The 24,671-nt window shown below is 39.9% G+C and overlaps 1 protein-coding gene across 2 annotated transcripts in view; it reads right to left on the bottom strand.

Moving 5' to 3' along the window:
* The window catches only part of prkd2 (protein kinase D2), a 52,994-nt gene that overhangs the window by 4,404 nt on the left and 23,919 nt on the right, over positions 1–24,671 (bottom strand). Inside the window, exons 2-17 of one of the 2 annotated variants that reach the window (XM_008425721.3) lie at positions 19,219–19,357; positions 18,749–18,880; positions 18,380–18,579; positions 16,692–16,875; positions 16,503–16,574; positions 16,291–16,308; positions 15,278–15,437; positions 14,670–14,781; positions 13,912–13,989; positions 13,511–13,829; positions 13,284–13,336; positions 13,112–13,184; positions 12,758–12,864; positions 10,056–10,217; positions 8,860–8,958; positions 871–1,138 (exon numbers count right to left, since the gene is read on the bottom strand). In XM_008425721.3, the coding sequence (XP_008423943.1) occupies positions 871–1,138; positions 8,860–8,958; positions 10,056–10,217; positions 12,758–12,864; positions 13,112–13,184; positions 13,284–13,336; positions 13,511–13,829; positions 13,912–13,989; positions 14,670–14,781; positions 15,278–15,437; positions 16,291–16,308; positions 16,503–16,574; positions 16,692–16,875; positions 18,380–18,579; positions 18,749–18,880; positions 19,219–19,357 (2,176 nt within the window). The remainder of the gene's footprint in view (positions 1–870; positions 1,139–8,859; positions 8,959–10,055; positions 10,218–12,757; positions 12,865–13,111; positions 13,185–13,283; positions 13,337–13,510; positions 13,830–13,911; positions 13,990–14,669; positions 14,782–15,277; positions 15,438–16,290; positions 16,309–16,502; positions 16,575–16,691; positions 16,876–18,379; positions 18,580–18,748; positions 18,881–19,218; positions 19,358–24,671) is intronic. The other variant, XM_008425722.3, reaches the window with a different exon arrangement.

Genomic DNA, 24,671 nt, shown 5'->3' with positions numbered 1-24,671 from the left:
GTGAGCGCCACAACTAGCAAATTGGGTTTCCCAACTTGTAAGTGGAAGTCACTCAACTCTGCTGTGAAGTCATTTTCAGGTCAGAGATGTTACTTCTTGAACAGGTCAAATTACATAAACTAAACAAAAGCGTAAATTGAAAGCTTCGGTCTTAGACCGGAAGAAGGAGAGTTGGCAATCCTAGTTTAACATTTCTGTTGATTTTACCATTTAGAGATATCGACTTGCTGTGGAGTCGAACTTAAGAGTTTTTACACAACACAGTTGATCAGGTATTTAGGATATTATAAGTATGTCACAAATATGGCAGTGTTGTTTCAACTAACAGGTAACCACAGACAGGTTGAGGCTAGGAGGTTACATTTCTAAAGCTGTGAATATTGCTTCTGCAGGAACCAGAAAGGTCTGCAGTTACAAATGTCTGCGTCTCTGGTGGTTTTGTTGGAGCCGCAGTTTCTTTTGAGAGGTGAAAGATACCAGGTGCTTTGGGTTCATAGGTCCTATTTGTGAGAACCAGAGTCATTTCCTGCCTTCTTACTGCTTGTGCACCATTTAAATCTAAAACTTCCTCATGCCATGTGTCCAGTAAAGTGTGGAAACAAAGCCTGACCGTCAGAAATAGAACCACAGAAGCCAGAAGGCACCAAAATGTCGAAAAGTAATAACTACATAGTTGCAGAAAACTCTGAGCTTCTTTATGCCTTGCATAGCTCACTTAAAGTTGGTGATTAATAATACTAATAATTAACTAATAATCGTCTAAAATATCAATAAGATTGACCTACAGTCTCTGTGTGTGGTTTTTGCAAAAAACAAATGTTAAACTTTAATCAATTGACCCCACTGCTGATTAAACCCCTTCCTGTTTACCATCTTTGGAGATCTTTTTCCAGGGGTTGACCGGGTACATGAATGCCGCGTTTTGAATCTGGTCATTGATATCCTCGTCCTCATTGAAGGGAAACGTGCCGCTCAGGCTGACGTACATGATGACGCCGACCGACCACATGTCCAGCGAGCGGTTGTAGCCCTGGTTCAGCAGAACCTCTGGGGCCAAGTAGGCCGGTGTGCCGACGACGGAGCGACGGAAAGACTTCTCGCCGATGATGCGTGCGAAACCGAAGTCGCACAGCTTCACCTGCAACCAGCAAGGAGATGATCAGTTGCACCAAGGGAGGCGATTTTTAGAATAAGAGTGAATTAGTGTGTTATATACAGTTAAAACCAAAGACACACTTTTTTTTCTCACTGTTTGGAGTTAAATCAGATCAAAACTCATTTTAGGTCTGTTAGAATTATTATTTGTTTAATCTTACTTATATGAAGCCTATAGTGTTATGCCACTTTTAGAAGTTTGTTCTGTCTGTTGTTTGTTCGCTTCTTGTGTTGCAGAAGATAAGCTGCAGGACAGGAACTCACCCCAACAGCCTCGAAGAGAATGTGCTGTTCAAGTTATCTTATATGGATAAGAGTTGCTGTGTCAAGCTTCAACAGAGTATACTCCCCCCCCCCTTTAGCTTCATGTAATTAGGGCATTCCTGATCTAATAAAAGAGCGAGGCGAGCAGAGAAACTTCAGAGTGTTTGGTCGGAGATTGTAACTGAAGCATTCTCTGAACACTCTCCTCGCGAGTAAGAAACTCATCACTGACTCTTTGTCTCTGTTTTTTGCAGTGTGTAAGAAATGTCTAGTGTTTGAACCTGACATTTAATTGGTCCTTCGAGCCGGATACCGATACACCAGACGATTCCAGCGGGTGAGTAAAAAATCCAGGAAGCCTGTGCACAGCATTAAGACCCTTTCCGGGACTGGTTTTTTTCTCACGAGCTGGAGTCCGACGGTTGACGGTTTTCCTCAGAGACTGGAGACACAGTGAGTAGTTTCAGTTTAAAACCAGTATGTATGGGGAAGAAAATAAAAATGAAGAACGGTAAAAAATTAGAATAAAACCAGTTAAAGTCCGCGGGAGGGCAGACTCCTCTAACTATAAGTTAAATTCTGTGTGGGACGGCGGCGTCCTCTGGTAAGAAATTAAAACCCTGAGAATCCTAGGCACTATCAGGTAAAATAAAAGCAGTTAAAGTCCGCGGGAGGGCAGACTCCCCTAACTCTATCAATCAATAAATCAATCGAGTTTTGTTTGTGTGGCACGTTTCGGCAGCAGGGCATTTCAAAGTGCTTTACATAATTAAAATAAAGGCAGAGAGAATCAGTGAGAAAGAGAGAAATAAAAAATAATAATAATAATAATAAACATTACATCATTAAAACGTCGAAAAAGTTAGTTAAATTCTCTGAGTTAGTTAAAGTCTGTGTGGGACGGCGGCGTCCCCTGCTAAAGGACGGCGGGAGTCCTCTACTAGGTAGTTAAAATCCGCGAAGGACAGGAGTGTCCTACTTAAAAGTGTGAAAGTGTGTGAGTGAATGAAAACTGATTATCACTAGATAAACAGTTTTATACCAAAACAACGGGGAACAAATGGTGAGATTTTGTGGATGTTTGTAGACAAGAAAACTCCGCTCTCTGAGTTGAAGTGAGTTTTACCACAATCTATTTATCACCATCCTGTTGAAATTTTCCAGTGTTTAGAACACAGCAGGTGTTGAGACCACACTGGACTAAATTTAGTTCAAAATGTTAATGTTAATGGTAAAGGGGGAAGCAAACATAAACAGAAGGTCTTAGTTGGTTCCTACTGGTTCTACTGGTTCCTACTGGTTCTACTGGTTCCTAGTGGTTCCACTGGTTCCTACTGGTTCTACTGGTTCCACTGGTTCCACTGGTTCCTACTGGTTCCACTGGTTCCTACTGGTTCTACTGGTTCTACTGGTCTTTAATGTCTTTAATTTTTTTAATAAAAGCAGTTAAAGTCCGCGGGAGTCCTCTACTAGGTAGTTAAATTCCGTGAAGGGCAGGAATGTCCTACTTCCATGTTTTTATGTCTTTAATGTTTTATCAGTAAAAGAAAAACAAATGGCAAAAGAGGGTTATGAACAGACAAAAGTCTGGCTCCAAATAGCTGAGAGAAGAGAAAAGGGAGAAAGAAAGGCTAAAGAAAAAAGAACAGGAAACGGAGGAGCAGAAAAATAAGGCGGAGGGGAGCCAGTCATTCTGTTCACAGCCGATGTTTTATCAGTTTGTATTAGAATAGTTTGTTCTTGATATGCGGAGGGCTCCATCCTAATCAGACATCCGTGAGCCTGTTCTTCTGAAGCGATGGTCACATTGTTATTCTTGTTGATAAAATGAAAAATGTTTGCAGTGAGCAGCCTTATTCCGTGTTTGTTAAGATTGCGTCCTCCTCTTCCAAAGAAGTGAAAGCTCTGCCAGTAGATCCAGAGGTTATCAAGGAAGGTCACTGAGCTGGCAGAGCAGGTTTTAAACAGCCATTTGTTTATCATAAGCAGCCTGGAATGTTTTTCGCCTCCCCGTTGAGGCGATGGAATTAGACCACTGAGAAATAACTTCATTTTTAATTTTCCCATAGTGTCCAGAAGAATATTAAAGTCCTTTTTCAGAATCTCGGATTTTTGCTTTTCCAGATCATTGGCTCCAACATGCACAACTAAAGTCTCCATGTTTGGCTGATCAGTGGTTATAGAGAGCACTTTGCGGAGCTTTGTGCGGTGGATGCGTTGGTTTAGCCTCGTTGCTGGTGTTTGAGGGTGGATTTTCACTCGGGGGCTCGTGCTGAAGTGCAGAAAATCTGTTTTTCAGTGGGATTCCCACGGAGTCAGAATGTTTTGAGGCTCGGGCTGGTCGCTTTGTCCTTGGGAGTGGGCTCGGTGTAGTCGTTTTGGTTCCAGCTACTTGTTTGTTATTCTTTGGCGAAGCAGGTGTTGAGGTTGAAGGTGCGTTTCTGCTCAGAGCTGGCCACGCTGATTCATCTAGGTGAGGGGTTCTCCCCGTTAGTCGTCTCATGGGATCTGCAGTGTGAGACTTTTGTTTTGGCTTGGCTCCCTGAGCGATCCAGGATGAGCCGTTTGGTGCGGGGTGTACGACCTCTCCGCTGATTTGAGGAAGAGTTGTTTCATATCCATGGGTAGCGTTGATCTCAAAGTTCACCTCTAGCCGTTGAATCTTTGTTTCAAAAAACTGAAGTCGTTGTAGAATACTGCTAATGTCCTTGGGGTCGAACGGGGGCATTTTGCCCTAGTTCAACTTGGAGGTGAAGAAAAGTGAGGTAAAAATAAAAGTGAGAAAATCTCCTGGTCTTTAGGTTTGAAGTAATCCAGTTATGATGTCGATGCAAAAACAAGCAAGCAAACTAGAACAAAAAACCTGGATAAAAAGTGGAGCAACTGTAAAAAATGACTTATACATCTGACCAGAAGGAAAACCAATCCTACCAAAAAAAAATCTATACAAATGGGCAGCAATATTGAGCCATGGGAAGACACATGTCTCAACAGGAGGGATGGTAGGATTAGTAAAACAGCATTATACTATATTCAAAAAAAAATTTTTTGTAGAGCTTGCCTCATATGTGCTAAGCACAATGCTCAAGGTAATCTACGTCCAAAGCGAGGGAGGTTTCCAACACCTAACTATCCTTTCCAGAGTATACACATGGACTTTATAGATGTAAAGACATAATACCCAGATATGGAATACCAGAAAAAATCTATAGTGATAATGGTACACACTTTGTGAACCAAGTGGTAAAAAACATAGGAACTGCCTTCCACATAAACTTAAAAAAATCACTGTAGCTACCACCCACAAAGTGCAGGACTGGTAGAAAGAATGAATGGTACTATAAAAAAAAAAAAAAAAAAAATAGATTAAAGAAGTGTATGGAAGAAACAGGAAGGCCCTGGACACTGCTACAGTATTGCTAAGTGTTTTGGTCATCAGCCTTTTCTACCTTTTATGAACAAAGTTTTGCCTACCTTCAGTTAGACCCCCAGAGGAAGCCCGTGGTACAAAGGGAACTGTATTTCTAGTATACAGTTGTCTCAAACCGGTGAAGATAGTCCACAACTCTGCCGAGGGGTTCTTAGGAAGGGAATCAAAACATAAAACATGATGACTAAAAGAAATAAGGTGATCTTTGGTGTAGGAGCTACGGTCATTATTATTACAGCTCTCCTGTTGTTCTGGTATGAAATAAAATTAAAAGAGGAACACATTACGCCGAGGAAAAAGAGGTACGATTCCATCGCGGCCGATGAGGAGTTTGATGAGTATGTAAAAACTACAGAAGGTTCCAAGGTTAGGAACATAGAAAATCCATGCAACGGGTCAGGTGAAGTGGTTGTAGATGAAATATACCTGTGTGTTAATGCATCTAGATTGGCAACTGTGATTTCTCTGGACCTGAATAAGATCAATATTGGGGGCTACCCAGGCAATGCCTGGGCAGGTTATGATCAAAGAGATGGGAAAATGTTTTCGCCTACACAGGGGATAGCTGGAGGCCAAATCCAAAGATAAATACCAAAGCACAGTACTGGGCTAAGGTTATACATCTGGGAAAAAATCAATAAAGAAATAAAAATAATCATAAACACCACAAACAATCCGATCCCTTTCAAAAGTGATGTTCCTTGTTTCTATTTCTCTTTGTGGATTGAGAAAAGTGGAAAAGACCCCTATAAAATGATTTCCCTGTGCCAGAACTTCACAGAGTCAAGTGACACCGCCCCAGGCATAGTAGTGGCGGACCCACACTCAACCAAACTCGCAAGTTCTGAAATGACTATATTCAATGCAGATGATGATGATGATATAGATGAGCTAATTAGAATAACCACAGGAGTTACCAGCCGAAGCAACAACTGGCTTCTAATGATAGAACAGGCTGCAAAAGTTCCACAAGGGGACTGTGTGATATGTATGGGTCCACGACCACTTTTGAGAGTGGTTCCAGCAACGCTCCCAAATGAATGTGAGTTCAGGAAATTGTTCGACTATAGTAAATGTTACTCGGTACTTCCAACCATTATCCCGTAGTGACATCTGGGGGTGGTGTGGAGATAACAGGTTGTTTGATAAACTGCCATTAAATACTACTGGTTTGTGCACTGTAGTGACTCTGATGTTACCTGTTTCAATATACCCTATGACAGTACCACAACTACTTGAATCACTAGGTAATGTGCTTCCATCAGTGTGGCAGCAGCGTCAGAAACGCTCTCTGAAAGATGACGATGATCCCACCTATATAGACAGTATTGGGGTCCCACGTGGTATACCTGGTAATAAATAAATAAAAATGTTGATAGAATAAAACTACATCCACTACAATGTCCAGAGGTTAGGTAACAAAACAGAGCAAGGTTTCTCAGCCGTCCACGAGCAACTGTCAGCTACCTCCCTGATGGCTTTCCAAAACCGCATTGCTGTTGACATGTTTGTTGGCTGAGAGGGGTGGGGTCTGCGCCCTTTTTGGGGAGCAGTGCTCCGCCCTTATCCCCAACAAAACCACTGCAGATGGCAGCCTCACCAAGGCCTTGGATGGGTTGAGGGCTCTAAACAGCAAAATGAAAGACCACTCTGGAGCTGATACAGAAATGTGGGACGTTTTGGGTAATGTATTTGGCAAATATTAACAACTAATAGTCTCTGTCTTAATTTCCATAGCTGTGTTTGCAGCAATACTGGCCTTGTGTGGATGTTGTTGTATTCCCTGTATTAGAGCTTTAATTCAAAAGCTCATCACCACTGCCATCACACCGATGCAGGAACAAGTGTATTCTCTCCTTCCTCCTGACGACAATAAAAATGTAAATGATGAAACAGATGCTGAGTCCAGGGATGAAGAAGATGAAATGTCTCTCAACTTTCCAGACTTGTATCCTGACCCAAATGTTCCTAGGTCGAACTTGTAATACAATGTTAATGATGTAATGTGTGGAATGTGACATTTAATCCTCTGAGTGTACCTGTTTTGAACCACTTAATGAATTACCAATAGAAAATCGAAAGAAGTTATTGAGTAAGGACTAGATCTGGCTAAAAATGGCATAAACAGGAGGGAAATGTTAGAATTATTATTTGTTTAATCTTACTTATATGAAGCCTATAGTGTTATGCCACTTTTAGAAGTTTGTTCTGTCTGTTGTTTGTTCGCTTCTTGTGTTGCAGAAGATAAGCTGCAGGACAGGAACTCACCCCAACAGCCTCGAAGAGAATGTGCTGTTCAAGTTATCTTATATGGATAAGAGTTGCTGTGTCAAGCTTCAACAGAGTATACTTCCCCCCCCCTTTAGCTTCATGTAATTAGGGCGTTCCTAATCTAATAAAAGAGCGAGGCGAGCAGAGAAACTTCAGAGTGTTTGGTCGGAGATTGTAACTGAAGCATTCTCTGAAGCACTCTCCTCGCGAGTACGAAACTCATCACTGACTCTTTGTCTCTGTTTTTTTGCAGTGTGTAAGAAATGTCTAGTGTTTGAACCTGACAAGGTCAGTCACATTTATCAAAATGACTTCAGTTTGCTAAATTTTAGAAAATGTATTGGGAACTTTTTTTTTTTTTTGACATTTTTTGTAACTTTCTTCAAATGACAAAGACCTTTGTATAAAGGTATCCCTTGGTTAGTACCACAGATAATTGCAGGTTAAACTATATGATTTGGGTCAAACCTTTTGGATTTTTTTCTTCACGTTTCTCACAGTAAAGTTTGCTGGAGTTTCGGTCCATTCCTCCTGACAGAACCGGTGAAACTCAGTCAGGTTTGTACGCCGTCTCTCTCTCTCAAATGCTTTTTCTTATCTTCCCACAACTTCTCCATATTTCAGAGTTTGTGATGGCAACACCAAAACACTGATTGTGTTGTCCTTAAGCCACTTTGTGGCTACTTAAGCCGTATGCTTATGGTCAATATCCTTTTGGAAGATCAGTCCTGCAGCCAAGCTTTTATTTTCTGGCTGATGTCTTTAGATGTTGCTTCAACATTTCCACATAATGTTCTTTCCTCATGAAGGCGTCTATTTTGGGACGTGGATCTCCTCCAGGAAATCATCTCCACGACGTAATGCTTCAAAGCTAAGATGGTGCAAACATCCCTGCTTTTCCTCCAAACGTAATGATGGTTGTTACGGCAAAACAGTTCCACTTTAAGTTTCTTCAGACCACAGGACAAATCTCCAAAAATGAAAATGTTTGTCCTTTAGTGCATCTACAAACTGCAATCTGGCTTTTTTATATCTTGTTTAAAGTAAAGGTTTCTTCCTTTCAGCCCATGTCAGTACAGGACATGTTTCACTGTCTGATAAGGACGATGTATTACCAGCTACAGCAGCATCTTCACAAGGTCTTTGGCTTTTGAGCAGGAGCCGATTTGCACATTCATATATTCATGTCTGAGACACGCAACCTGTTTTCTTCCTGTGCGCTGTGTGATGACTGGACATTGCCACCAAGTTTTTATTTGAGTATATTTGTTTGAACACACGAATGCAGCACCTTCAATCATTTGGAAAAGACTGGTGCATCTGCACAAATCTCTTCCTGATGTATCGGATGATTTGTTTGGACTTTTCCATCATGTCAAGCAAGAAAGGAGTGTGTTTCTGGTGCGGCCTTAAAATACACCCACTGGTTTAACCCCAGTTAACTCAAACGTGCTAGTTAACCTGTCAGAGGTTTGTGGAAGGATGTCCAAAATGTTTGACCAAAGTCATGCGGCTTAAAAGACCGTTATTTCTGACAATGACCAAATACATGTGAACTGCTGAATTTAGAGGAAGTTACAAAAGAAAGGTTCTTTTAACCAACTTAAATGAAGGAAAGTTTGGTCTGATTTAACTTGAGACAGTGAGACATAAATCCTGTATGTGTCTTTTTATTCAGTCTGTATATAAACCTTGTTTCAACTGTACAGATAAGCCCTGTTGCTTGTTTGTGTGGGTACCTGCGGAAACGGATCGGCTGAGGCGAGCAGCACATTCTCAGGTTTCAGATCACAGTGAACGATATTCTTGAAGTGGAGATGTCTGAGAGCTGCAAGAATCTTCTCACAAACAGAAAAGCATGCCACAGACCACACAATCAGGAAATGGCTCAAAGGAAACTACAAATACAATATTTATAACTCTTAATAAGATGCCCACATGGAACTGTCAAAAAGTGTCAATCTCAAAACTCTTAATTGTTTTTTTTCCCCTTCACCTAAAGATCATGTAACAAATTATATCAGAAAACATAAAATGAGTAAATATGTGAAGGTCTTTCCAAATTTTGACTGCATTTATTAAGAGAAAAACTTAAATATCCAAAACAATGCATGCGAAAAAGTAATTACCCAAATATAAGAGGTTCTGAGACCGTCCTTGGTTGCAGCTGCTGCCACCAAGCATTACGACGGTCAATTAACGTTTCACATCGCTGTTTAGGTATGTTGCTGTAACTCAGCAACATCTCAGCTTGTTTGGACATGAGTACTGCTGGTCATTTTCATGCTGCACAGCTCAGATGACCAGAAAGTGGCAGAACAAAAGCTGAGCATTTCCCTAAAGATTTTTTGGCAAATAGTAAATTTATTGGCTCCACCAGTTGAACCAAGTCATCCAGGTCTCAAAGCACAACATTGACCATCACACAACTACCACGTCATTTGACTAAAGTTATTTTTTTTATCTCTTGAAGAACTTATCATTTGACAACTACAGTCTATCTTTACTCATATTAAGAGTGAAAACAAAATCTTATTAAAATATGGGTAAGACTTTGACTGACATGACACCTGTCATGAACATGAATGAGTTTTCAAGAATGTTTACCAAGTGATACTTCGTAACAACAGTCATAAACGTTCATAAAGACTCCTTCATGTTCATGACAGGTGTTATGACATGTATATGACAGTCAGTCTTATGAACACCACTTCAAATAAAGTGTTACCAGAATTTGTTTGACAATGTGAAACATTTAAAATGGATGTAAAAAAAAAAAAAAAAAAAAAAAAAAAGAAACGGAAAAAATCTATAAGGGGGCAAATAGTTTTTTTTTTTTTTTTTTTTCCCACAGTACTCCATGCTAGCATAGTAAAACAGCAGAAATGCTTAGCAAATGTAGCATAAACAGCATTTAGTTTGGATAAAAACACACCTGTGTGATGAGGAACTTGGTCAGCCTCTCCGGCAGTCTTCCCTTCTCGCTGGAGAGGATCATCTCCAGCATGTCGCCATGCAGCTTCTCCATCACCACAAACACTTTCTCTGGGGTTTCAAACATGCACTCCAGGTTCACTATTCCCAGATGTCGCAAGCTCTGGTTGACAGAAAACAGAGTTTGGTGAAAAAAGTTGTGTGCAACGTAAACATGTTGGAAACTTTGGAGAGTGAGAGGAAAAACTGAAGTGAGTGAATTGAAGAACTGTGGGAAAACATTTTTCAATAAAGTTGGGTTTAAAATGGCAAGAATGCATCTTGAGGTGTGTAACAGAGAAAAACAAAGCAGGTTTTCACATGCATGCAAAAAAAAAAAAAAACAGGAAGGCACAGTCTGACACAATGTCGGCGTGAGATCATAAACCACAGGAAAAATAATGTGAAACGAGACGAGGAAGGACATTTTAAAGGGTTATTAGTATATGCAGACCTGTTCAATAAATTAGAATATAATTGAAAATTCCCTTCACCTCAATAACTCAATTCACTGAGTAAATGAATCATAATATAGATTAATTACACACATGCTGACACTTTAGTTCTGTTAATTATAAAGATTTTCAGCCTGCAGGTAATCGAAACATCATATGTAGGATTAGAATATTACATCGAACCAATTTCAGAATCACAGAAAAGTGGAATTAATTAAAATTATGTTTAATACCTGCCTAATTTGTTTTGTCTAAAGCAAATTTACTAGTGAATTGATCAACTCTGGTCTGTAAATAGTGAATCTACCTCCACCTGCTGGTTAAAAAAAAATGTTTACACCTGAGCCATAGACCATAAAAGAATTGAACCCAAAACCAGTCTGTAGTTATAAAACATCAAATTACAATGATTCAGTAAATCCAGTGAATCTAAAGAACAAAATGAACTGTTAAACAAAAGAAGTGCTGCATCTTCTTTGCTAATTCAAGTCTCAAGGATTTACAGTGAAGTATTTAAAAATGCTGGTCTACCTTTCAAGTTGAACCACTTTCATGCCAACCAAAATAGGTTTATTGATTACACTAACGTCACAACCCTCTCGCCTGGATCACAAGGGGAGATATGTGAGAATACGATTCATCAGCCAAAGCATCGACTTCAACACCATCATCCCAGACTCTCTGGCGACCTAAACTGCTTTTCCTCGCCCATCGCCTCCTTAATAAGAGGTAAAACCTTTGACCAGTTCCTCCTCGTTCTACACACTGAGCAATAACGCTCCTCAGGGCGGTGTGCTAAGCCTACTACTTTATTTTATCTATACACATGAGTGTACCCCCACCTGTTCTGGAAACGTCATCCTAAAATTTGCTTATGACACCGCTGTGTTTAGGCCGATCGCAGTGAAAACAAACTACTAATTCATGTTCTAGTCATGACAGACTGGTGCTGCTCAAATAATCTGCAATTGAAATCAACAAATCAACAGATCTGATCAAGTCATCCTTCTGCTGACCCCAGATGACATCTACAACCCTCGCTGCCTAACCAAAGGAAGAAATATTTCACAATGTCTTTCACAAGAGAGCTGACATTTACACCAACACCAGCTAGCAGTGGACTAAATTAAGGATTAACAGACTGGAAAACAGATTTAGCTCTACAACTACAACCGCACAGAGTATAAACAAACACTAATCTCAGTACATTTTTAGTTATTCACACTTCATATCTTGCTCAGTGCAACAACACAGTCATAATCAATAAATTGAAATGTGAGGCTCATTTGTCAGATTAAAAGTACCTTATTAGTATTATTAGTATTGACAACCTTTATGCAGGTATTAAACATACTTTTCAGAAAGGCTACATTTCTGCATTAAAATGTTTTTTACTGGTCTCATGTAATATTCTAATCTTAAACATCCTGTTTTCTTTAACTGTAAGCGGAAAATCATCATAATCAACAGGAATAAAGGCTGTCAAACATCAATCTGTGTGTAATTAAGCTACATAATGTGCTTTACTTGGCAATAAAGTTTAAATAAATGGACTCTGTCATAATATTTCAAGTTAATGAACGAGTCCAAACAAGTTACAGTGTAGGAGTACGAGTCAAATGTTTTCAGTGTGTAAAAGATTGACGCCATTGAGTAAGCTAGTGCTTCGTCTTTATTGCTCAACACATTGTGGGCATTCTCCAGCTTCAACACACAGTGCCCTCTGCTGGTCACCTCCATTATTACAACATTTGGCTCCATGCTTTTGTTTGTATTATTTCTAGTTTCCTCTACTTTAATGTAAAGCCTTATCCTCTGATTCAGATACTGATTTAAATGACTTTCTATTTGCAACAGACACTTTCATGTTGAAGGTTGTTTTGTTAGGGATGTTCGTCAAAATGTCTGGCATAAAACTGTTCGATAGTCTGTAGTTATTTTATTATCTTTACGTCTCTTGGTAGGTGACTAATTAATAATAAGCACATTTTTAAGAGAAATTAGAAAAATACAGATGACAATTTATGAAAAAACAAACACTAAAGATATCAAGAATCAGTTTACCTTTCAATATTCTTTTACTAAATCGAGTACAATATTCATTACTGGGATGCCTGTCAAAATGCTAGTTCTTGTGTCATTTTAAGACTTTAAATAAGGTTCTTAAAAGCATATTATTGAGCAGATGGCATAACGTGTGTGTTCTTACTTGCAGGATGGCCACCTCGTTCCTCAGCTGGCTCTCCTGTTTGGTGGGAAATCGAAGCTTATCGATGACTTTGACAGCAACGTCTCTCCCCGTCTTTCTATGCTTTCCTGAAATTATTAATGTAAGCTTTAAAATGTTTGAAAAGCAGATGTTCTTCTGTTAGGGCTTGAGTAAAATCATCAGTCCAGTATTGTTTATTTTTCTTTTTTTTTTTCCATTTGTTTCTTCTTAAACGCAAGTACCAACATTACATTTGCTTGTGTTGTTTTGTGTTAAATATATGTACATGCACGTGTTTTTCACATGACACAGCAACCTATAGCTTTGTCATTGTGACTGCGTATGTTCACGTACCTCCATAAACTACGCCAAACTGACCAGATCCAAGCACTTCGTCAGCAAAAATCTGGTACACAGTGCCAATATCCTGCAAGAGAGAAAAGGATTTCTCCAAGTGAAAATGCTGTTTGATGAAAAGTAAATAAATAAAAACTTGGACCAAAGAAAACTGAGTGAAAAGACATACCACATTCTCTTGGATTTGGCTGTTGGAGACAGAAATGCTGATAGAGGCTTGTCCTGAAACAACATCCACAGGTTGGGTGTGGCACACAACATGTTTCTGAATAGTCCCTCAAAATCAATGGAACAATTTGACTGCACTACCACATACAACAAGCTACGTTTCCAAAGAAACGTCTTAGCATGCTTTATTTAAGCGCTTGCTCTTTTTTTTTATATCCTTAAACTTACTGTGCGGCGTATGCCCCTCAGCCGGCGGGGCATCCTGAAAGATGACTGGCATGAGCGCCTGGCGAATGGCGCACTCCCAGGCGTTTGCCACCTCCCGCCCAATGCCACTATTGGGCTGCACCATGCTGGGGGACGGGGGCGTCTGAGGAAGGGCCTGGGGGTTGCTGGTGGACAGTGAGGGAAGGGTGTTGGGGTCCTCCCCGACAAAGTAGCACATAGTGCCGGTGACGAGCTCAAAGCAGTGAGGGTTGGTGCCTTGTGGGACGAGAGTGAAGTCAGTAGCAGGACGCACCTCCAGAATCTCAGAGAGGGGGATCTCCTGCAGTAACATGCAATGCATCGGTGAGGAAAACAGAAAGTGTACAAGTCATATGCACACGTCTAGAATCAGCAAAGCGTACCTTGTAGTATTTGTTGGAGGTGTTGTTCTGGAACAAGATGATGCACTTGCAGTCCAGACGCCAGTAGTGCCTCTTTCTCTGTCGGGGATTAGGGTTGGAGAGGTAAGACACAACACTGAGGAACACGATGGGTAAAAGGACAGCAAGTGAGGAAGAGCTGCATGAAAAAGCATCATTCAGATCTGAAGTGGTCACATAAGATAACACAGCAGATAAGCTACATGACGCAAGGGTAAACATAAAAAAAAGAAGGTTTAACAAAAGAAAAGGGAAAGAGTGTAAGTGCAGCTAGAGAGGGAACAGTCTAAGAGACTACAGAGATAAATACATTTCTCTAAAGGTCAAATGTAGCTTTTGCACATCAGTAGAAAGACCGGGTAGCAAATCCAATTTCAGACTGAATTCACCACATATTTGCTGAGTGCTTCAGCGTCGACGGAAAGAGTCGACTCTGTCTTCAATTTCCGCCTAATACACTCCCAAAAGCACACCGGCACATTAAAGTATGGGAGGAAAAAAATAAAAAAAGACGCAATAAAGGCTGAAACCAAGCGATGAAGGTCAAAACTGCTGGGAGAAAAGCTACTCAACAGAAAGCAGAAGCAATGTTTCTGCTGTAATTTATGGAAAGTATGCAAAGAAAATCCAATTTATTCCTGTAATGAATTGATTTGAACCTTAAAGTTAATTTTCTTTCCCAGTAGAAGTCATTTAGACTTGGATTTCAGACCTTCGTTTTGGAATTACGGGATATGTACCAGAGTGTCCTTGTTGCTGTAGTGAACCATCCATCCTTCCTTAATTGCTGTGCTGGATCGTCGAGTCGTTTGCCTCACCGACTGGACAACCCTCATCAGTGGGATATTAGCACTAGAAAAAATAAAATAAAATAAAACGCAAATTGAGGCGTCTTAAAATGAAAAACCTCTGTGTGAGTTTTACAGCAAAGAAATAGATTCTTTGTAAGTTTGAATATACGGGGATAAACTATTATAATAAAAGCATGAGTTTAAACCAAATCAACCTCCTGATGGACGTACAGTATAATTAGGCATTAATTAGCCATGTCCTGTGCTGATTGTTATTATCATTAATGGCGTTACTTTGAAATGCAGTTGAAATTGTAAAAGGACCACAGTTAGCATGCAGCACGAGGATGCATTGTAGAAAAACAGCAAGCTGTTGAGTGTGTAAAAATAAAGAATGGTCACAGTAAAAAAATAAAACTAAAAAGAGCATTTCAATATAAAATATTTACAACATACATTTTTGTGACCTATGAGTATTTTTTCTTTTCACTATTTTGCTTATTGTGCCAAAGGTTTGTAAGTAAATAACAATAGTTTGGAAAGCAGTCGTCTCATACCTTTGGTCTCCACCTGTCCCATCCTGGTTGTTGTCTGGAGAAAAGGATCCGGGGATGCTGCAGGCCTCATCCGAGTCATCCATTGAAGACTTGTCCGAGGTGTCGTACTCACTACTGAAGTCCATGGGCACTTCGGTGTCGGCGCTGGGACTCAGCATATCTAATGCAAGAGCAAAGAGGAGAGAGGGTCTGAGTTGTACTGGATTAAAACAAATCTACTCAACATACCGTGAAAGCCACCACCGTTTGCTACTGCTCTGCCATTACAATTATTACCGTATTTTCCGACTATAAGCCGCACCCACAAAGTTTTTTTTTTTTTTTTTTAAACTGGAAACGTAAAACTACACAAGCCGCACCGGGCTATAAGCCGCTGGTATCTCCGCAGCTCTCGGTTTTTCTCAAGGACGCAGCAGAGGGCTGTGTCTTTAATAAATCTGCTATTTAGGACGCAGTCTTCAACACCGAACTGTGGATTTGTTCATGCAGATCTTACAAGCAGCGGCTATCAGATCTGTACTGCCAGATCGATAACCTTCAACTTAAAAGCGGCATCATATGAACTTCTTCCTGTTGTTTCGATGATGAGGAGGAGGTATGAGTTTGAAAACGTTTCTCCGTCGTGCCTCTAGTTAGCATGTGCTTGTTCTAAATGAAAATTAGCGCTTTCTTCTTTGATTTCCAATTTTGACTTCCAATGATTCATTTCCTACTAAAGCGCCCCCTGGTGGTTGAAGAAAAATACACAGAGTACACAGTTCAAAGCGTGGGGGAAAAGTAGCGGCTTGTAGTCCGAAAAATACGGTACTACTGGCACTCAGAAATAGTAAAAACACTGTTCAGCTGAATTTTAAGAGAAAAGCACAGCTTCACCAGCCTGATAAAAACCAGCACCTTGTACTCCGCTTTGCTTCGCACAGAACTGTAAGCGAGATTTGAATCGAGCGAAATAGAGCAGGAAAGCAACGACCAGGCCTCATGCTTGCATGCATCCGAGCATTGATTATACTTACCACAGTTACTTCTGTTGTCTGAAGAGATAAAAACATTAGGGCCAGTGAGTTTTAGTATTATTAGACAATATGTCATTTGGACTATTTAGATATGTAACATGGTTATATTAGTTCTAACAAAGAAAACATGCATGTTTTCCTCAAATCCATGCAGCTTACACACGACGCAGCCATGTAGATGCATTAGACGTAGGTTTTATGTCTTTGCTCACCTCCAATGGTCTCCCCGAGGCAATCATTAGGAACCTTGTATGCACAGCGTTTATGACAATTGAATTTACAGTCTAGGAGAAATACAAGGAAAGGTTCATTTCAACGGAGCCATTAAGCATCAAATGATTATTTAATATTTTACTTCACAGAAGTGATTTAAAAACACACCCCTGTTCGTCTGTGCTCACCTTTGCACTGTAGGCCCTGCCTGAACAATCCTCGGAGAAGTCTCTTGCAGTACTGGCACACCGTTGGCCGTGTGTACGAGTGAATAGCAAATGTGTGGGGCACCTTCACTTTCGTCATCAGGATCTTGTCCAGATGAACAGGCCGGCCTGTGTAGAAGCGCCGCGCCTCACTAGGAGTCCGAGGCTTGGAAGAAAGAGAAGGGAAAAGAAAAAATTGTAATATTGAAGGTGATTTAGCTTAAAGAGAAGAAAGAATATTATCATCTACTTTTGGCAATTTGTTTTCATTACATAAACTACATATGAAACTAGTTAATTAAATTGGCCAGCAGTGTATCCTCAGTATTTCACGGTATGAAAAAAACAACAAAATTTCACTTGCTACTTTAAGTGTTTCTGTGTAAAGTTGGAATCTGGATATGTGAATTACATTAAAGCCAACTTTAAAGTAAAAAACAAAAAGAACAAAGATATAAACTGATTGATATGTGCAGGGTCTAAGGCTCTTAATAAATATTACAAATAGTGTGGGGCAATTGCAAATAATCATCAAAGGAGAAAGTAAAGTGTTGCTTCAACATGAGTTTTATCATCATTGCTGTATCGGACATGTCAGTAATTATGTATTTAATGAGACACAAATTGTCAGAGGTGTAAATAAACAGTTTTCAAATCCGTGCCATTCCGATTGAATTTGATATTTCTATAGCGACAACTTCAAAGTTGGAAAATAAAGTTTCAGATTAAAAATGGAAGGCATAAATAAGCTTCAATCCTCAACTTCATGAAATACAGAGGCGTAATATATTTCTTATATCTTCGTATATAAGAAGATATAAGATATAAGTGTTATGCCATCTTCGTGGCATAACACTATCAAGACAGTAACGCTTCAGAGACATTGCATTTGTAAGTTTGAATACAATCAATGTTTTAGTTGTTAGTGTAACGATTAGAAAATTAAACACAAACGCTTTACATCCTTTCAAAAAACATTATTTCAGAAAGCAGAATCATCACGTGCTGCTTCTAAACATTGTGCATAGTCAGTGCAAAGTTATTTGCTGCATAGTGCATCTCTGGATATATGTATCATGTCGAGTGGTTAGCAGATATCAACAGATGTATCACTGCAACGTTTGCAGCTAAAACGGATCTCTGAGTGTTTCTTTACCCAAAACAATTGCATGTAGCTGTCCAAAAATATTGCACAACAGCAGCATGATGAGTGTGAGCCAGTTGATAGTTGGGGAGTCAAACGATGATCCCAAACCCATGAAAGTCCCCAGACAACGTTTTGATAGATCAGAAACGTTACATTTCTTTTTTTTTTTTAACAGCTACATTTAAAAAGCCGTTTACTTTAACTAACCAACTGTGTTGCCGTTTGTGTAAAATTGCTGTGATTGTCGACAACTATGTGTGGAATGTAGTTCTGCAAGGTATTTTGGAGGTTTTTAGATGGATATCTGGAAACCTCTAAAACTGCATGCCTGAAAAACATTTAGAGCAAACATGTTTGAAGGCCTGAGTAAAAATGTCTCCATTGTCAAAAAAACACGTTTTTTTTAAAATTAGTAATTCAATGAATATTATCAGCTATTTGAGGAAATGGTCTAGCTTTATTTATTTATCCAAGCTTCATTTATCAAACTGACATACACCGCAGCGCTCTGTGCATGAATTACCATTTGTGTGTGAGAGCGAATTAAACTGGTTTCTTCAGAGCAGGTGGAGGCTGTCCCCACGCTGTAGACCGAATCGCTGGTGGAGAGACGCAGGGACTGACTGCTGCTCAGAGAGGTGGTGGACAGCCGTCGCTTGCGCGCTCCACTGCAGTTATTGGGTATGCTGAATGCGCAGCGCTTGTGGTAGTTCAGCCCACATCCTGCAGGGGGAAGCAAAGATCAAAAAAATAAGGTAGGTAGAAACAAACAGTGCAGCAGAAAGGAGGAGAAGAAGAACATTTGTGGGTTGTAAGAGATCACTTCAGAAAATATGTCTTTAGGTGCCATTGCATGTCTTTTCTGATTATTGTAGCATCCTCTGCTTCTCACCATCACACTTCAGGCCTTGTCTGACCAGTCCGAACAGCATCTCTCCGCAGTGATCGCAGAAGGCCGGGGCTCGGTACGAGTGCACGTTGAGCGCATGGGGCCGAATCTGGAAATCCTCAAATGTGGCTGCCGCTAAAAAGGGACAAAAGTTAAACACAGTGGCAACTGTGGGTGTTAGAAAAAAAAAAAAAAGTCATGTCAGCATAACTCAACATAAAGCAGAAATGTTTGATTGATTAGGTGCAGGTAAAAATTGGAAAGCAGATTGATTTTCTCTCTGATGATGTTTGAAACAGTAAAGGAACAAAGTAGCCACGTGTGTGTGTGTGTGTGTGGGGTGGGGGGGGTGCGTGTGTGGGCGTGTGTGTGTACGTGTGTGTGACAAGCTTCGGTAAAATAAGGACGTCTGTTCAGAACTGAAGCAGGTAGGAAGACAGGAAGAGCTGCACTGTTGTTGGGGAAAGACTCACCTGAAAGCACCACTTCCACCAGATCTCCCTCCTGAATGTCACTTGTGGATTTGACCCGTTGCAGGACATTGTTGGAGGTTGTGTCATGCTTGAACAGCAAAATCTTGTCATAGATGCCATAAAATCCACACTCTGGGAACTGCAACAAGAAGGAAAATATTCATTTAACCATGGGTGATTTTAACTCAGCAATTTACAGTTTGTAGACAAATTCAATTGTGTGAAACTGTTGAAGAAATAAAGTACAGCCCAAGTCATATTTAGTGTTAATACTTAAATTATTAGATCATTATTAGCTTTAAAAGTTACTTAAATCTGCTTTCAGCTAGCCGATCGATCGGCCACCGATCATAATCGGCCGATTTCCGTGAAAAAGTGTATGATCGCTGATCGCCGATCACGGTCTCTTGTTGCCGATACCGATCACCTGCATCTCATTTCGCAGCCTGCCTGTGAAGCTGAACTCCTCTTTCCTTCACACTGCGCAAACGCGCAGCAACAAATCCTAAGCGATGTGGAACTATAACGCACTGAGTGAATGGGGAAGTTTGCGTGTTGCGGCGGAAAATTGAAGCACGTCAAAATGCATCAACACAACGATTCTAATATGGCATAAAAACAATGCCATACTTGACGGAGTTTGGCTACATCGAGGCTCACTGCAGTAAAAAAGACATACGGAGGATCAGATAGCAGGTAAACAATGCCTGTTTTGTTTAGTTTTCTTGGAAAAACTTATTAAAAACAAGTTTTTGTCTAAATTAAGGTGCATTTATGGTTCCTTTTTCCACATAATGTAACCAGTAGTGTTTTAAATAATTATGTGATCGGTATCGGTGATCGGCCCTCATGGGTGATCGGAATCGGTATCGGCAGGAAAAAACCTGATCGGCACATCCCTACTTTCAGCTTCACAAAATCAGACATGACAGATGCCAGTGTTTTATTATGCATTAAAGAAAGATGAAGCCAAACTGGAAAACCTAAAAAAAAAAAGTCAACTCTGCTTAGATACAAAATAATAATAAGTCGTTGAAATGTAAAGGTTGTGTACTCGTATTTTTGCAAGATCTGTCTCAGCTGGGCAATGGTTTGCTGGTTTATTAGGAACTGAACCCTGAAATACGTATAACACAAGACAAGAGTAAAAATAAGAACCTCAAACATAATTCAACCAAGAAAGTGATGCTTATTGTGGTGAACTAAAGGTAAATGTTAAATTCTTAAATTCATCACGATCAAATTTTCTCACCAAAAAAAAAAGAAAGAAAAAAAAGCTTTAAATAGCAAATCAGGCTTGTGATAAACATTTCATTGTTTTATGGAGCTGTTAGGAACACAACGTGTTTCAGTAAAACTATAAATTATAAATATATTATTAGAAGAATATCCCAAAAACAGTAGAAAACAATTTAACAGAACCATCAAGACACAAATGCAACATGTGCACTTCTAGCTTTTGTTTGCAAATTTATTTTATTTTTTAAATATTAACTATTTTTGTCTTTGCATTCTTATACCCTGACAAAATTAAATATTAAAAATCAGAACCTTGAGGAGGATTTTTACAAGGTCATAATTTTACATCAACTATTAAAAAATAATGTAGAAATAGGTAAAAAAAAATAATAATAAAACTCCAAAAGTGCACACTTACTGTACGCAGCCTACATCTCAAGCAATATGACTCCTAAAGCAAATTTTAATCTACATAAAGTTTCGATAACCTTTGAGGAAAGAGTGTAAACATGTCCCCAGAATCCCAGAAGTGCAATAGATTCACAATTTTAGGATTCATAAGCTCAGGGAAACAAACACACGCACATTAGCACGCATGCTAATACGACCAGGTCGCATGTCAAACAACTCGGTCAATGTGGACGGACACACAAAGGAGTAACTGCTTCCTATCTTCCTATTAGTCATATCCAAGTGTTCACACAAACATGTTCAGGTGTTTCCACGGATATGAGATGAGAACGTCTATCAGAAGTCAACTGAGCGAGGGAGGCTGTTACAGGGAAACCCTGCCCTCATGAATAGTTAACGCAGTCTGGTTCACTTCAGTGGCCACACCACACAGGACACCACAGACACACACCCACACGCACACAGTTTTAAAATCATTTCTCTTGTAGCACGTAAAAAATAAGCTCAAAATGAGGAACAGAAAAAAAAAGATTTAAGCTATCCAGTTGGACAGACAGCTCCCTCACACGTTAGCTCACGTAAAAACATTCAAAATGGTTATATCTGCTCACTTGTTGTGTTGCTTTCCCATTGTTGAGACAAGATTCACCATCTGGCCAGACTCTAACTACTTACAGGAAGGGGGAGCGTGGTCTCCACCTTTAAATGACACAATAACACAAATACACCTTCTGGCTAACCAACAGGCACACCCTCCTAACAAACACAAACACACACACCCTGTCCTTCCCCCCCCCCCCTTTCCCTCTTTTTTTTCCCCCTACAGCACAAACACAGTCTGTCTCTTAGTTCCCCAACATGCTCTCCAAATCAACCACATCACAAAATCCAGGCCTGGCTTGTAACGCTGCCAAGACACACAGCGAGTCCACCACGCCCCAGCTGCTGGCTACCGCCGCTGACCACAGTCAACAACAAGACACAAAAAGCACATAAAGGTCGTCTTTTCGACACACATTCAAGACCTCTGACCTATTTTGAGAGCGAATCAAACATTAACCGTGTCAAGGGAGTCAATGAAGTAAATCAAACCAAAACAATAAACTACAGTCATCCAAGTAATAAATGTTATTCACTTGATTTTTACTGAACAAAGCCATTCTACATAGCCTGTTGCTCATTAGTTGCAGATGTTTATGCATTTGGCAGGCACTTTTTATTCAAAGCGGCTTTCAAACAAGGATACAATGCAGTGAATATTAAAGCTAACAGTAAAAAAAAAATAGACAATTTGACAGGTTCCGTCAACGGTGACAGAACCTGTTTTTTTTTAATCACAAAACAAAAACCGAATTACACCAAGGTTCCCTTTTTTAGCATCCTATATGAGTGATTTACATGGCTAGCATTAGCTATCCTCATCAAAGGATCGTTTGATAGCATTAGTGTAGAAATGCTATCAGAAATGGGCGACAGTGTAGAAATGGAGGGAGGTGAAGACAGAGTGCAGCAGAGAGACCAGGGCAGTCATAAGAGTAAGAGATACTTTCTGAAGAGTCAGGACTGCAAGAGTCTTTTTTAAAGACGGACAAGGATGCCTCTGTTCTGGTAGAGCATGGTAGGACATTTCACAACACATGAAATGACCATTGGGTCTTCATAAAATTCAAGACAATAGTCTGGATTTGCTTGACAATCCTTTGGTGGTCAGAGCGACTCTGTTGTGACAAAGTCTTTGCGAGAGCCTTGAAGTAGATGGGAGCCATTTTGTTAAGGACTTTGTAAATTAACAGCAGTGACTTGAGTTCGATGAGGGTAGCTAATGCCAACCATGCAAATCACTCATATAGGATGCTAAAAAAGGGAACCTTGGTGTTATTCCGTTTTTGTTTTATGATTTAAAAAAACAACAACACAGTTTTTCAATGATGGTCCACAAACACAATGGCAGGAAACTTGAAATAGCATCCCATTGAAAGACGACTATCCAATATTCAAGGCAAGTAGAGCAGGAGTCAGCAGAATGGTATCATTGTCTTTGAAATATGGAAATCTATAAAGACTTTGTCAGAAGATAGAAAAGATCAAATGCCAAGGATCAATGCTTAGCATCTACTCAAGCTTCAAACTCAAACTTCACTGAAAACTAAAATTAGACTCTAAAGTGAATGGCGCTTACTGATAATGGAGTATATTATGGGGCAAGCTGCATGTTGAGACAGAGAAAGAAACACAGTTTTAATTCATGCCGACAGCTGAAACAGTCGCATGAGGTACATAAATGTTTGTTACAACAAAAATGTGTTTCCATCTCCCCTTTAGCGCAGTAACTCTTTTTCAGAAAAACAAAAAACCCACACCACATAAAACCTTTTTTGAGAAAATTAAAAAGTTGTTTTGAATTCTAAAATTTTCATCTATTTCTCATCTTTTCTAATGCAACACATCAAAATGGGCTTCAGAAAATATTGATATAAACATGGCGACTGTCTTTTTCCAAATACAGATTAAACTGAAAACTATTTCTGTTAATTGGGGTGAAAAAGTATTTTTAGGCCTGAAATAAAACATGCAATGGAACAGGAACAACGTGGCAGAGATTTTTCCCTCATTTTTATTTGACTTTTTTCAGATTTTCTCTCTTAAGTTTTAGGTTTCTTTTTAATCCTGACAGACGCCTGCAGGGAACGGTTCTGGCTCCTGGACAATTAGACAATACAGACATCAATAAACTCAGACTTTACTCTTTTCCAACAACAGCCCAAAAGCTCTGTGACAGCAGTGATTCATGTAATAGCTACATGAATCAGTAACATAGGACCGCCACAACTGAGGCCCAGCGCTGCCATCTGTAATTACAAAACACCCACAGAGCCGAGATCAGAACAGACTTCAAGCGCACAAATCCACCACCAATCATCTTCTACAGGCGACTCTTAATGTCAGCCAGTCTACCATAAACTCCCCGCCGTTGCCGTCGCCGCTCCTCTCGATCCGCAAAACTCAAGAAACAAGGCAAGTCATAAAACCCTCCACCGACCGCTCAAAAAACACTCGACGCACCGACCGCAGAAAGTGACTGCCAAGTCTACGTAGACCACACCTCTTTACCACACCACTGAAATGCAAAAGGTTCAGACTCCACAAACCACTGCTGCCTTCAGAAAAATACCCCACTTTTCTTAATCTCGCATTCAGTTCGCTGTGAGAGCAGAGAGCAGGACGAGGATAAAATATCTGATTTCGATTTTAGCTTTATGAGAAATACGTACAGCTACGTAATCACCCCACGTGTTTGTGTACACGGCGAACAGCAGGTTGTGCATGTAAAAGGTTAGGAGAATGTTCTTACTTGGGATTATGTGAGTGTGAAAAGCTGCATGTGTCATTGCATTTACTGTACAGGCAGCATGCCTTGCCTGGAGGGGAGGCGGCTCTCGCACTGTATCCTTTATGTTGTCAAGCGTCAGGTTTCCCACTGCTTCCTGTTCAATCTTTGGACCGATGAACTCATTATAAGTTAAATTAATTATGGATTAGACGTTCTTCACTCAGTCATTTGATTCTATTCCCAAACACTTGTTTTCCTTGGTTGCAAACAAAGAAACGAGGCACCGTTAATGAGAGGGAACGTAAAATTTTTACTGCCATTTTAGCAGCTACTGTAAAATTGCTATGAGAAAACGGCATCATCTGCATGTTGAAGTTTTGGACGCTGTGAAATTCTTTCATATAACTTACTTTTTGAAATCATTTCAAAAATATAAGTTTTGACTGAGAAACTAAAGGAAAAGAAATCCTTA

This window comes from Poecilia reticulata, chromosome 13 (genome assembly GCF_904066995.2).
Source record: "Poecilia reticulata chromosome 13, P_reticulata-male-v2, whole genome shotgun sequence".
Lineage (NCBI taxonomy): Eukaryota > Metazoa > Chordata > Actinopteri > Cyprinodontiformes > Poeciliidae > Poecilia > Poecilia reticulata.
Note: the sequence above shows the minus strand (reverse complement) of the source record. Positions and strands in the feature narration are given on the sequence as shown.